Source organism: Diaporthe batatas (assembly GCF_019321695.1).
Source record: "Diaporthe batatas strain CRI 302-4 chromosome Unknown Contig00010, whole genome shotgun sequence".
Classification (NCBI taxonomy): domain Eukaryota; kingdom Fungi; phylum Ascomycota; class Sordariomycetes; order Diaporthales; family Diaporthaceae; genus Diaporthe; species Diaporthe batatas.
Window position 1 is genome coordinate 98052 of NW_025408557.1, and position 15659 is coordinate 113710.

General features: G+C 26.8%; 2 protein-coding genes across 2 annotated transcripts; both read left to right on the forward strand.

Moving 5' to 3' along the window:
- Positions 1 to 2419: 2419 nt before the first annotated feature.
- On the forward strand, positions 2420 to 3170 carry KVR01_008485 (uncharacterized protein; the record flags this gene model as incomplete). Its single annotated transcript, XM_044788836.1, has 4 exons — positions 2420 to 2638; positions 2710 to 2879; positions 2971 to 3037; positions 3105 to 3170. 4 exons carry the CDS (start codon positions 2420 to 2422, stop codon positions 3168 to 3170), a joined length of 522 nt encoding a protein of 173 aa, XP_044642252.1.
- A 10121-nt stretch (positions 3171 to 13291) lies between these two features.
- KVR01_008769 (uncharacterized protein) lies at positions 13292 to 15525 on the forward strand (the record flags this gene model as incomplete). The annotated part of the gene is made up of 7 exons (XM_044791620.1): positions 13292 to 13473; positions 13543 to 13729; positions 13782 to 13937; positions 13993 to 14177; positions 14285 to 14370; positions 14434 to 15137; positions 15205 to 15525. The coding sequence occupies 7 exons, from the start codon at positions 13292 to 13294 to the stop codon at positions 15523 to 15525; spliced, it is 1821 nt and encodes a 606-aa protein (XP_044642536.1).
- Positions 15526 to 15659: the final 134 nt, after the last annotated feature.

Genomic DNA, 15659 nt, shown 5'->3' on the forward strand with positions numbered 1-15659 from the left:
GGAGTACAGCTTAGCTATTAACGACATAGGTACAGCCGGCGCTATCCAATGAACAGCCTTTGAGCCACAACCAACTCACCAACATCCCGATGGGGCGAGCAGCTTGTCCTGCAGCCAATATGCAGCACTACGTGTTCTGCCTGTGCCGCATGTCGCGCGCCTCGCACAGAACGCACAGTGACATTTGGAGCCATTTTATCAGTGTTGATATCTTTGAGGTACGGGTGGAATAAAAAAGAAAGAAAAGAGACACGCTGGCCCACTCATTGAGACGCTACGACATGCATTCAATGGTGAGCAGCTGAGACTGACATTGATGGCGTGGTCCAAATTTGAGCTCAGCGGCGTTCACTGGCATTTCCCATTGACGAGGATATGAGAAATGACTCCTACAAATAGCCAAGACAGCGGAAATGAGAGGAGCTCTGATGTAAAGCCGCCCGGAGTTACTCAGTGATGATGCAAAGGACGCCTAATTAATCAGAAGCTACAGCCCTCTGACTCGAACAGCTGGATTGGGTCAGATTATCTCTCAAGCTGAAACAGTACTGGAATAGTTATCAGTTACTGTGACATAGGAACCAAGCCATACATGGACTCAATGTAAGTGGTTTCGTTCTGAATCCGTATACACTCCAAAGGTGTACGGTCTCTTTACATGGTAGTAAACTCAAAGACCCAGAACATTCCTAAAAAAAAGAATCAATGCCAACAACAAACAATGTGAGAAGACTGAGCACGTGGGCGCACAGACAATGCTGGAAAGCATCGCTCCCGACGGCGGGACCGGGCGTTGATCGTCGACACGAGTTGCCCAGAGCCTAGGACTCCACGGAAATAGTATTGATTGGAATGAATGGTACTGTATTCTGCGTCATTTTCAATAGTGCAGGTTCATGCCAATGCTCCAAGAGAAAACTGATTGTACGGTCTGGGTCACATGTTATTCAAAGTATGGTTGCTGCCTTTTTCGAAACACACTAAACACCGCCCGCGCGTCTGTTGTCCTTAACAACGCCATTGCTTCAGAGGTCCTTGATCGACATTCTTCCTAGTATAAGCTTCTGTTTCCGTTTTCAGATCCACAGGGTGTTCCCGAATATCCTTGTCTGGCAATACTTATTTCGACCAATATTCCTAAACACATTTTAAACTATCCCCGCCAATCCTTCCCTTGGCGTTCAAGGCCGCACTTTCTGCTCATCAATTTGAAAAGCATTTTGTTAATGCAGCACCACAAAAGCCAAGAGATTCCCAAATCCTCTACCGAACATATTTATACGGCATTGCTAGCTAGCTAGACTCTTTTTTTAGGTAGAGCGCCCTTTGCCAATGCACGCTGAGTACATTTCACAGACATCAAGGACAAATTTCAACCTCGTCTCTGTCAGCAATTACTTATTTGTGTCCTGTAGGCGACGCGGGCGAAGTGCGGAGGCTGAAACGTCAGGAAAACAAACCTTACTGGTAGATCATCATCATCATGGATAGACGTCGGCTTGATGGCAGTTGGAGGATCCGGGCTGCCGAAGATGCACTGACTCGCCTAAAAATGCCAGTCACCCATATATGTGCCTGTCAAGATCTTAGGTAGGATGGTCCCGAAGTGTGGGGCCTGGTAGGGCTGTGCATGTCAGAATGGCCGCGCGATTGGCTCCCGAGCCAAGAGTTTAAAAGTTTAACTCTATGTGGCAGCCGTGCGGGCCCGTCCCTCGCCTCGAGAACCGAGAGTCCGTGTGTTTGTTTGGATCGAGCCCCTGGACCAGGTTGTGGCAGCTTTCGTCTGATGTTCTTTTTATGGGCCAGATGGCCTTGATCCAGAGAAGCGGATAAACTTTCAGCGAATGGGCTCACAACGACACTCGGCTAGGCAGCATATCGCTGGGTCTTGGCCTGCAGTATTATGCACTACGAGGGGAAACTTAATTGAGTGCGGCTAAGCCTCAGCTAAGGTGATTGCCATCAATGACAGAACTGTTTACCAAGGTAGCCTCGCCTAGTTACACAACTGCCGGGACCGGGGCCGTACCTCTCATCTAAACACATTCTTGCATCGTGGAGTTGTTCTGCAGCCAGCGATTGGTCACTGAGAATCTGTAAGTGAGCTGGCATGCTTGCCTGGATCCACTTACACCACCAAAGTCGGTCGACATGGCTGTAGACAGTCCCACGATGCCATCGTCTTCCATCTATATAAACGTCGTCGTCAGCTCCCTTTCCATCTCTCAATCCAGATCATCATCAGCATCTTCATCTTCAATCTTCACTTCAATCTTCACTTCAATCTTCACTTCAATTCTCAATCTTCAGTCTTCAGACTTACAGCCTCTGCACCAAGCACCAAGCCTCAGCCTTCTTACAAATTTCAGCTTCGATAGCAACTTTCTACCCAACTTCATACCCATTCACCAACTTCAAAATGCGTTTCTTCACCGCCGCCACTTTCTTCCTTGCTGCCACCGCTGCTCCCCTTGATCAGAACCAGAACAAGGAGTCCACCCAAGTCGAGAAGCGAGTGATTGACCCTGTCAGCCTCTTCATCCTCACTTCTGCCGGCACCGCCGCCGCCACCTGGGCAACCACTGAGGGCCTGAACTCCCTCAAGGGGCTTATCAAGGACCTCTCGACCTGGGACAAGGTGAGCAACAAACCCCCCTCCCCTTGACTTGGAGCTCTTCATTGTTCGATTTGATTCTAATCCATCGATAGGTCCGCCAGGAGTTCACCGTGGATGCCGTGGATGCCATGATCAAGAAGATCGGCGCCGACCCCAGCTTCAAGGGTGCAGTCTGCAAGAACCAGGACTACACCGTCAATGACCCCAAGCTGAGGAGCGACATCGTCAGCCTCAAGCTGACTTCTGGAAACCTCTTCACCAAGTAAGTTTCCTATTACTTTCTTGCCCATCGCTCCCAATCCTTGATAATCCTTCTATGGTGGCACAGAGACTAATCACGGACCACCAACTAGCTATGACTGCTTCTACTTGAAGGCAGGCGGTGTTTTCGTCGGCAAGGGAGACGGCGGGTTCCAGAACGTAAGTCGCTTCTATAATTCTTCGAACTGCCTTCCTACTGTACACAGAAGACTGACACAGCTCGCAGATGGCTGTCAACGACAACGGCGGTGCCTGCAAGTACGATGCTCCCAAGCAGACTCTGACCTGCTAGTGGGAGAACTCGAGTGAGCTGGTTTCCGCTGGTTTCGGTCTTTACTATACCTGTCCGATTAGCTGTTTTCAGTTGGGGAGAATCGTGGAAGATGTTAGATCGTTACTTGTTTTCGTTTTCACTCCGTATACGTTTCATGCGCTGTTTTCAGTGGAAGAGAGTTGTGGTGGAAGATGTTAGAATCCTATAGAGAATTTTCATTGCTTTACTTACAATTGGCTGCGCTGATCTTGGTGCGCCTTGACTGTGCATTGCTCGGATTGTTCTAGGGCTGCCTCATCATGTGTGCTGTGTCAACCTTGTCACATGCCCCTCCAACAAGACTGGATGAACGTTGAGATCTCGAGGTTGCATTGTCACAGGAGTTGGGGTGAGGCACCTGGGGAGGTGGGGGTACCCGTGGGTTCGCTCTCGCTCCGAGGAACCCACTGCTGGCGCAGTGGGTGCCAAAACCCCCACACGGCCAAAACCCCCACACACTTAAAAAAAATAAAACACTATACTTAACTTAGTCTAACTTATTTAAATAAAAATAGTATAAAGTAATAAAAGTAGTTTTAGAAACCTTATTTTTTAAGGAATTTAAATAAAATAAGTATAAAATTCTAGGGTTAGGGTTCAACTAGATTTTATTACTTTTTTATACTTATATTATTAAATATATTAACTTTAAATAATTTTATATTAATATAAAAATATATTATTATAATCTTTATAATATTAAAGTATTTATAAAATAATATAAAAATTAAGGGTTAGGGTTTATAACTTATATAAAGTATATAAAGTAAATAAAGTAAATAAAATAAATAAAATAAATAAAGTAATAATTTTATTTATTAATTTTAAATTATTAATTCTTTATTTATTTATTTATTTATTTATTTATTTATTTATTTATTTATTTATTTATTTATTTATTTATTTATTTATTTATTTATTTATTTATTTATTTATTTATTTATTTATTTATTTATTTATTTATTTATTTATTTATTTATTTATTTATTTATTTATTTATTTATTTATTTATTTATTTATTTATTTATAAAATAAATATAATAAAACTTAATTTTATAAATTATATTATAAATTTAATTATAAATTAATATTTTAATTAATTAAATAAAGTTAATTATATATATATATATATTTAATTAATTAATTAGTATTAATTATATATATATATATATATAATTTTATAAATATAATATTATTTTCTATATTTATATTAATTAAAATTATAAAATATAATAAATTAATTAATAAATATATTTAAAATTAATATATTTATTTATTAAATTTATTATATAAGTTATATAATAAATTTAAATTTAAATAAAGTTTATTTTAAATTATTTTAATTTTTAAAATATTAATTTTAATTTAATATTAAATAATAAGTAAAAATTATATAAAATAATATAATATATTCTTTTAAAAGTTTACTATAAAACTTTAATTTTAAATTTCTTATTATATTCTATAAATACTTTTATATTATAAAATTATAAAAATATATAATTTATATTAATATAAAATTATTTAAAATTTATAATAAGCTATAATATTAAGTATAATAGTATAAATAAAGAGAGGTTTAAAGATCTATTAGGTTTAAGTTTAATATAAAACTAATTTTTACCTCTTTTAAAAAAGAGGTAAGTAAATATTACCTATCTTTTAAGGGGCTTAAGGAAGGGGTATAGCTAAATATTAAGGTACCTTTAAGGTACTTTTTTATAGCTTTCATTTAACTATTATAATTATATCTCTCCTTAAAAGGTTATTTTTAACTATTATTATTAATTAATATTAATTACTTTTATTTATATTTTTTAAAAATCTTTTTTATTTACTATTACTAATTAATTTTAGTAATTTATTAAATTTTTTAATAATTTTTATTATATCTTTATAGGGGTATAAACTAGCTAACCTTTCTTTTAAGTAGTTACCTCTCTCTTTTATTTTATTTTCTTTTTTTCCTTTAATAATTAATCTTATTAAGTTTTAATAAATTCCTTTTTAGTTTTAATTATTTTTCTTAATTATTTTATTAGTTTTTAAATATTATTATTATATTTTATTATTTAAAGTAATTTAAAATATTTTTATTTTATAATTACTCTTTATTTATTATTATATTATTTATAGGTAATAATTATAAGGTTTATAAGTAATTTTTTAAAAGACTTTATATATTATTTTATATATACTATTTTAAATAGTAAAAATAGTTTATTTAAAAATTATTTTAATTTATTAAGTTTAATCTTTAAAGGCTTTAATAGTAATTATATTAACTTTAATTTTATTAATTTTAATTTTTTTATATTAAATTTATTTATAATTTAATTAAAAATATTAATATTATTAAGGTTTTAATAATTATTTTTAAAAGTAGTAAATAAATAGCTTAAAATTATTTTATATACCCTTTAAATTTATTAAAAGTAGTTATAAAATTACCTTTTATTTTAAAATTTAAATAAAAGGTTTTTAAAGTTTTTAAATTTTTAAAGATTTTTAATTTTAACTCTTATATATTTAATATTTAACTAACTTTATAAAGTTAAAAATATATTATATTTCTTTTTAAAAATATATAAAAATATTTTTATAAATTTAAATTCTTTTAATTATATTATATTAAATTATATTAAAATTATAAAAATAAAATAAAGTAATTAAGTTATAAACTCTTTATAATATATATATAAAAACCTTTTTAAATAAATAAAAGTATTTTTTTATATAAAAATATTTTTATATAATTTTTAATTAAATAATTTTTATTATAATTAATATATTATAAAATATTATTTTTTATATTATAATAAACCCTTTTTTATTTACTTTTATTATTATTATTAACTTTTAAATTAAAGAAATTCTTTTATTATTAAATTAATTATTAATTTTTATTTAATAAAATTTTTTAAAAGGAATTATAAATAATATAAAATTTTTACTTTTATTTATATAAAAGAATAAGTTAATATAATTTTAAGTTTAATTTATTAATATTTTAATAAATATATTTATAAATAGTTTTAATAATTATTTAGCTTTTTAAAAAATTAAAAACCTTAAGTTTTAAGGTAGTTTATTAAATAATAAAAGAAATAGTAAATTTTATATTAAATATAAGTAATTAACTACTATTAGAAATTTAATATTAACTTTTTTAAAAAAGGAAATTATAATAGTTAATATTTTTAATTATAAGTTATAATTAATTTATATATTTTTAATTAATAGAGTTTAATTTAAATAAAGATTTAAATAATATTTAAAAAATATTTTTATAATTTAATTAAGGATTATTATAGTATATTATATTTAATTTTAATAGATAATAGTTTTTATTTAATATATTTTAATTTAAAGGTTTTTAAAAGTAATAAATATAATAAATAAGGTTTTAATTTATAATTTTAAAATTATTTTTTTAAAAATAATTTATAAAATATAAATAGCCCTCCTTAAAAGCTAATTAAAAGTATTATAAATTAATAAATAAAATTATAAGGGTAAGATTTTAAAGTTTTTAAAATAGAATAATAATACCCTTTTATATTACCTTTTAAAATAAGTTTTAATCTATTATAAATTTAAATAGTTTAAAATTATTTATTTTAATATATTTTATATTATTTTTATTATAACCCTTTAATTTTAATATTATAATTAATTAACTCTTTTTAATAGTTAATTAATAGTACTTATTTCTTTAATATTTATTTTTAAATAATTTATTAAGTTTTATAACTTATTTATTTAATTATTATTTATTTTATTAATTCTTTATTAAGTTTATATTTTAATTATATTTTATTTTTATAAACTTATTATAAAGCCTTTATAGGTTATTTATTAACTATTTACTATATTATTACTTATTTTATTAGCTACTTTTTAATATTTATTTTTTATTATTTAATTATTATTTATTTATTTTTATTTATTATAGCTTAAATAACCCTTTTTCTTAATTTTTATTTATTTATTTTTAAATTCTTTTTAAAAATATTAAAGTTTTTTTTTATAATATTTTTAAATAGTTTTATTTATAAATATTTTATTTTTAATATTTAAAAGTTATACTTATTTAACTATTTTTCTATTTTATTAAATAATAAAGTACCTTTAATTTCTTAATAATTTTAAATCTTCTTTAACTTTTATTTAATTTACTTATTTTTAAATTTAATAGATTTATAATATCTTTTATAAGCCTTTTAATATTTTAATTATTTATAGTTTTAATTAGTTTATATAAAAATATTATATATTTAAAAATATTTTTAAAAAGATTAAATTATAAGTTTACTTATTAATTTAAGTTAAAATGTTAAATAAATTAATCTTTTATAAAATTAATTTCTTATTCTTTAAGTAAAAATATTTAATTATTAAGAATATTTATTTATTAATTTTAAATTATTTAGATTAATAATATATATTATAGTTTTAAGTTTAAACTTTAATAACCTTTATTTAATTTTTAATATTTTATATAGATTTATTAAAGCTTTTTAATTACTTTTTATTATTAATATTTTTTATAATATATTATTTTTAATAAATTATTAATTATATAAAATTATAAAAAAGTTTATATTTTAATAATATTTTAAATAAATTTATTTTAATTATTATATTTTAAATTAAATTATATATAAAAATATAATATATAATAATTTTAATTAGTTTTAAATATTTTTAATTATAAATAATTTAAGGTATTATTTTAAAGTTTAGTTTATTTTTAATTTATTTATTATTTTATAAATAATAAGTAATAATATAATAGTTTTAATATTATTAAGTTTATATAATATTTTTAAAATTATTTATAAAATTATATTTTAATTAATAATAATTTTTATAAAATCTTTTATTTATATTTAATTTTTTATAAAATTTTATTAAACTTTATAGTATTTATTATTATATAAATTAAAAGAAAAACTTATTTTAATAAAATAATTTATAATTATTAAAATTAAATTTATTTTTTATTATTTATAATAATAATTAAAAGTTTAATTATAAAGTTTATATTAAATTTTATATAAATTCTAATAAAATTAATAATAAAATAAACTCTTTATATAAATAATAATATAATATAAATATATATTAATATATTATATAAAAGTATATATATTTTATTATAAAGGCTTTTAATTTAAATTATTAAAAATACTTTTAAAAAAGATTTATATTTTTATTTATCTTTAATATTTATTTAATAAATTATTATAATAGATTTATAAAATCTTTTATTTTAAAACCTTTTATTTTAATATATATATATATTTCTTTTAATAAAGGAATTTATTTTAAATTTTATAATTAAAGTTATTTAAAATAATATTATTTAAAATTATATTTTAATTATAATTTAAATTATAAAATTTTTTTAAGTTTTATAAATTAAGTTTATAAATAAAAATAGAACCTTAAATATATTATATTAATATTAAATATATATATTTAGGTTTAAACTTTTATTATAAACTATTTTTATAAAAAGTTATAAATTTAAGTTAATATTTTATTAAAAGAAGTTATTTTTAAAATTTTATATATTATAATAATTTTAATTATAGTCTAAATTTTAATTTATTATTAATTTTTAAATAAAATTATAAATTCTTTTAATAATTATAACTATCTTTAATTTTAAAATTAAAATTTAATTTATATTTAAAGGCTTTTTTAATATATAATTAAATTTTTTAAAGGTTTATTAATTAAATTAGTTTTATTAAAGTAATATTTAATAGTAAAATTAAAATTTAATTAAATATATTAATTATTAAATTTATTTTTAAATTAGTTTTTTATTTTATAAAACTATAAAAATTATTATAATTTAAAAATAATAATAAATTTTAAACTTTTAAAATATTATTATTAATATTTAAAACTATTAATAATAATATTTAATTCTTTATTATAAATTATTTAATTAAGTTTTATATTAATAAACTTTTTAATTAAAAAGTTATAAAATACTATTAAAATATATTTTTAATAATATATTTCTAAAAATTATTAAAATAACTATTTTATTAAAGATATTATACTTAATTTAAATATAAAGTATTAAATTATAATATTAAAATAAAAATATTTATTAAAATTTAACTTTAAGTTTTTAAAGGCTTTTAAGCCTTTAAATTTTTAAGTATAAATAAATTAATTTTATTAAACTTTTAACCCTATTTTATACTAAATAATTACTTATTAAAGGGTTAAATAATTCTAAAATATTCCTTAATAAACCTTTAATAGAAATTATAAAACCTAAAAACTTAAATATTATAATAAATAGTAGAAATAAACTATTTTTAAATAGTTTTAATTTAATTAAGATTTATTTAAATTCCTTCTTTTAATTAAAAATCCTAAGAATTTAATCTTCTTTTAAAAGTTATATTTCTTAAAATTTTTATAAAGTTTAGTTAATAATAATTAATTTATAATTATTTAAATATATTTTATATTCTTTTTATTTTCTAAAAATTAAAATATTATTTAAATAAATAATTATATAAATATTAATATAATTATTTAAAACCTTTATAATAAATAATTAAAATATAATAAAAGTATTAATTAATTTAAATAGTACTACTTTAAATTTATAATAATTATAATATATATAAAATATAATTTTTATTTATCCTTTTTAAATATAAATTTAATAATAAATATTAATTAAATTAATTCTTAAAAATACTTTATATTTAATAGTTAGTTTAAAATCTTAAAATTAATAATAATAAATAATAATTTTTAATTATTATTTTATTAAAAACCTAATAGTTAATATAAAGTTAAAAAGTATTATTCTTTTAAAAATAAATAAAATTAAAACCCTTATTAAACTCTTATTAAAAGTAATTTATTTAATTTTTAAACTCTTTTAATTACTTTTTAAAATCTTTAACTTTTTAATAATAATAAATAAAAAATAAAAAATAATAATATTTCTTTTAATTTAATTATATAATTTACCTTTTTTAAAAGGAAGTTCTTTTACTCTAACTTTTATAAAAACTCCTTTAAACCTTTAATTATAAATATAATTAAAAAGATTAAAAATAATTTTTCTTTTTTATTTATTCCTTTTAACTTTTATTACTTTTCTTTATTATTTAAATTAAAAGGTTATTAATTAGAAAAATAATATAATAATAAATATTTTATCTTTAATTTTTATAAAGAATTTTATAATTTATTAAATAATATATAAGTTATCCTTTTAAAATTATTAATTCTTTAAATAACTTTTTAACCTTATTTAAAAATATTATAAACTTAAAATTTTTAATAATAAAATAAACTTAAAATACTTTTAATTAATAATAAAAATATTTTAAATTCTTTTTTAATTTTAAAATAGTTTTTAATTAAAAAAGATTTAAAAACTTTATAAATAAATATTAAAATATAATTAATTCCTTTAATAAATATTAAGGATTTCCTTAATTTCTTTAAATTAAATTTTCTTATAAAAAATACTAATTAAGTTTATTTAAATTTAAATATTAAGGTTAATTTTAATATACTTCTAACTTTATATTATAATTACTTCCTTTAAAATTATAAAAGTATTATAAATTTCTATTATTTTTTCTTTTTTAATTTTAATTATTAATTTAACTTCTTTATTTTAAATATTATTTTAATAAATAATTAAAATAATCCTTAACTTTTATTTTAACTTTACCTTTAATAACTCTTTAATTAATAATTATTATAACTTTAAACTTAATTTATAAATATTATAACTTTTATTAATATTAAATAGTTTAAAATATAATAATAAATATTATTATAATAATAATAAATAATTAATTTTTATTATTATTAAAAGAATTAAATTTTAAAATAGTTTTAAAGTTATTTTTTAAATATTTTAATTAAATTAAATATATAAACTTTTACCTTAAAATTTTTAACTTTAACCTTTATATATAATAAACTTTAAGTTCCTTTAAAAGTTATAATATTATTTTAAAGAATTTTCCTTTATTCTTTTTTATTAAAGGTTTTATTACCTTTTATACTTTATTTTTAATTTCTTATATTTTTTTAATTTATTTAAATATATTAATTTAAATTATTTAAATAACTTTAATTATTTTATTTTTAATATTTAATAAATTTAAAGTATATTTAATTTAAATTTTAAGGAAATTTAGCTTTATAATTTAAAAAAAAACTTAACTTTAAAATTATTATTTTTAACTTTTATTTTAATTTTAAAATTTTAAGATATTAATAAAAATTAAAGGTTTTAATTTTCTTATTAATAAGTAAAATTAATTAAATTTTAAATAACCTTAAAAATACTTTAAAAATCTTTTAAAGTTATTATTAAAAATCTTAAATTTATTTTACTTATAATAATTAAATATAAATTTATTTCCTTTCTTTTAAATTTTATATAAATATTTTAATAGTTTTAATACTTTTATTAATATAGTTAAATATATAAATTATTTTATTTTATTATTATAAAAAATTATAATTAAAAATATAAACCCTTTTAAAGTTTATTATTTAACTATTATATTACTATAAAGTATAAACTATAAATAATAAAATAATATTAATTAACTTTAAATTCTTTAATTTAATTTTTAAAATAATCCTAACTACTTTAAGGGTATTTATCTTCTATTAAAGAATTTAATTTTATTTTTATTTTTAAGTAAAAGTATTACTTATTAAAAAGGTATTTAAACTCCTTTTATTATTATTTAAACTTATTTAAAACCTCCTCCTTTAATTATCTATTTTTAATAGTATTATAAATAGTATAAAAAAAAATTAAAATTATAATAAACTATAATATTAAATATAATAATATAAATAAAAAAAGGTTTAAAGGTTTATTAAGTTTAAGTTTAATATAAAACTAATTCTTACTTTTTTTAAAAAAAAAATAAGTAAATATTACCTACCTTTTAAAGGGTTTAAGAAAGGGGTATAACTAGGCGCTAGGGCGCCTCTAGGGCGCTTCCCTATAGCTTCTACTTAACTATTATAAAATTTATATTTATAATTATATAAAATATAAAAAAGTAATAAAATCTAGTTAAACCTTAACCCTAGAATTTTATACTTATTTTATTTAAATTCCCTAAAAAATAAGGTTTATAAAACTACTTTTTTTTCCTTTATACTATTTCTTTTAAGTAAATTAGACTAAGTTAAGTATAGTGTTTTATTTTTCTTAAGTGTGTGGGGGTTTTGGCCGTGCGGGGGTTTTGGCGCCCCCTACGCCGGGAGGCGTAGGGGGCAACCGAAGGTCTGACCCCCGGGTACGTGCATGCAGTGCAGGAAACTCCCGAGGTCGTGAGGGGAATGTGGTAGCACCGACAGCCTCTAGCAACAATAGACTAAAACATCTTGTACCACGTTCTTGGCGCCGGCATTACAGGTCACACAAAGATCCTACCAGAGATCAACATTTCTGTTGGCGCAAAGTTGGCTGTTGCCCGTGTATTTGTGCCTTTGGTAGGGATTTCGGACTTGACCAGCATTAGAACTGACCAACACGTGCGTGACGATTGTCAACACTAGACTAAGAACGGGAGTACCCGGCTGATAAGAGGCTCCGAACAAAGAGAATACCTCGGTATAGTATTTGACTAAGAGTAGCCTCCATGCCGTTGGCTAGGACATCCGTCCGAGCATTCAATGTTATTGACCGGTGCCGTCTCCCTGGATCTCGAGGACTTCAAGTTCAGACCGACTCTTTCCCGCTCATGTCCCAGCAGCGAATAGCCCGCTCATAACCCGCCAAAGCTTGATGGATTGGAGGAAAATCCCAGTCAAAATGGACTCATGCTGACTGAACCCCACAATACTCGCAGTCCAGCAATCGCGAGCGTCAAACTTCAGCCGCTTATTCTGATCCCTGGCCCATGACGTCTTGCATATAGCTGCATTTTCGTTGCATATGGCTGCATTATCGTTGCATTTAGCTGTTATTTCAGTGCAAGTTCTCAACTTCCCCTCCTGACTCTTTGTTCATGGTCTTCTCGTTCAAGTTATGCTGAGATTAAAGAAAAACGGACCTATTCGCAATGATGCTGACACTACTGGCTTACACCGTGCTATTCGCCCTCGAGGCTTGTGCATTCCGGGGGCCACCGTATGCTCATTTTGCTTCAAAAGCGCGGGTCAATGAATCTTCACGTACAGTAGACTTGGGCTATGGACGATACCAGGGCTGGTACAATGAATCTGCCGGTCTGAACATCTTTCAAGGGTAAGTAAACTACTTCTAAAGCTCACCTGGCAAGCATTGTATGGCAAACTGTTCTAATGTGGTTCACAGTATACGGTTTGCGCAGAGCACTGCGGGAAACCTTAGATGGCAAACTCCTCGCGCACCTGACAAGGAGCAAGATTCGCTTATACAAGCCGATACCTGGCCAGCGCAGTGTCCGCAGAGCCCTGGTGCCTCGAGCGAATACACCCCTGCGGATAATTCACAAAGCAGCGAGGATTGCCTCTTCTTGAATGTGGGGATGATGATTACCTGTATTAAATTTGCCCACTGCTAAATCCAACCAGGTTTTCGCACCGGCTGCTGCCGACACGAAACCGATCTTGCCCGTTCTTGTCTACATTCATGGCGGTGCTTACGCGCAGGGAAGCGGAAGACTCGATCTGACGCCCCTGATAACAAACAACAATAACAGCTTTCTCGGTGTCAACATCCAGTATCGGGTGAGTCATGCCTGCGCTCCAGATGATTCAGCCAGGCACTAAGACGAATTTGTAGCTTGGGGCATTTGGCTTTCTATCCTCGGACGAAGTTTATAGAAAGGGCGTGGCCAACGCCGGCCTGTTGGACCAACAACTGGCTCTTCATTGGGTGCAGCAATATATTCACCTCTTTGGAGGGGATAAAACGAGGGTCACGATTCTAGGTGAAAGCGCTGGGGGAGGAAGCGTCATGCTGCACGAGTGTGTTCCCCCATTCTCTTGCCTTGTGCAAATCCACTATCGATGCCACCAAGTCGGCAAGGAATTGCGGTGCTCTAAGTGGCTGCTAATGTGCTCCCAAAATATAGTCTTGCATACGGTGGCACATTGGGCACGTCCTTGTTCAGGAACTCGGTCTCCGGGAGCCCTTTTCTCCCTTTTCAATATGGCTATAGTACGATGCACCCGACAGCACTTCCGTTCTTCTCAAAGTTGCTAAGCTAATTTCTCCGATTAGAGGACTGGCAGCCGTCTCAAGCATATTATGCATTCGCTACTGCCGCAGGTTGCGATACCAAGAATGCATATCTCCGCAACGGGTCCAAGGCCATATTCGACTGCCTCGTCGAAGCAGATTCAGCGACACTCATGAACGCAAGTGCGGACGTATCGCAGAGCGGAAGTCTTTCGACATGGGCCTTCCTGCCCGTAACGGATGGCAAGATAATCCAGGATGTCCCCAGCAAACAACTTGCGCATGGCAACGTCAACGGCCTGAATATGTTGACTGGGCATAATGCACTCGAAGCCGCACAATTCGTTCTACGGAATATCACCACCATTGGTGAAATGGTAGAATACTTGCGGGTCACGTTTCCGATGCTCTCCAACAACGATATCGCCAAGATTCTTCTCTACTACCCGACGAACAACGAAACCGTCAACCAAGCTGACCCAAAATGGGCTACCACGGGAGACTCTGCCCCTACAAACCTCAACCAGAGCACGGCTGCGACTGGCCAGATGCAGCGTGCTATCGCTATCTATGGCGAAACTACATTCATCTGTCCCTCTTACTGGTTGGCCGAGGCCTATAGCGACAACATGAATGGTGGGAAGAGCTGGAAGTACCAATTCTCTATCCCCAACGCGTATCATGGGGCAGACGGCGCCGGTTTCACTAGCTGGCCGTATTCTGGAGATTACTACAGCCCTGATTACGTATGGACCATAACCTCCTCAGCAGTCAGCGAAAGCAAGAATGAACGCATGCTGACGTTGAATACAGGTTCTTGCTTTCATGCATATGCTGGGAAACTTCATCGTCCATGACAACCCGTCCATCTCCAACGCCCTTGCAAATGGCCTGTCCACGGGGAATACGAGCTTCAACCCTGTCAGCGAGTGGCCGACCTACAGCATCTACGACCCTTACCTCATAGACTTCAACGCCACTTGTCCATCAATAAAGGTCATAAACGGCTTACCATATTGCACTGGACCGGGACAGGTGAACAAATTTAGACTGGCGAATGCTTACACGTGGGAGGGGGGGCGAGGATTCCGATGTGACTTGTGGAAGTCTCTAGGAGAGCTGGTGCCGGAGTGATGTATGCTGACTCCGCTGTAGAGAGAACTCTCGCTGTGCACTCTACCATGTTCATCTGGAAAGACAAGTCAAAGGATCACCCTTCAACCATATACCTTCATTGAATGTTCACCACCGTATGGATGGACTATATA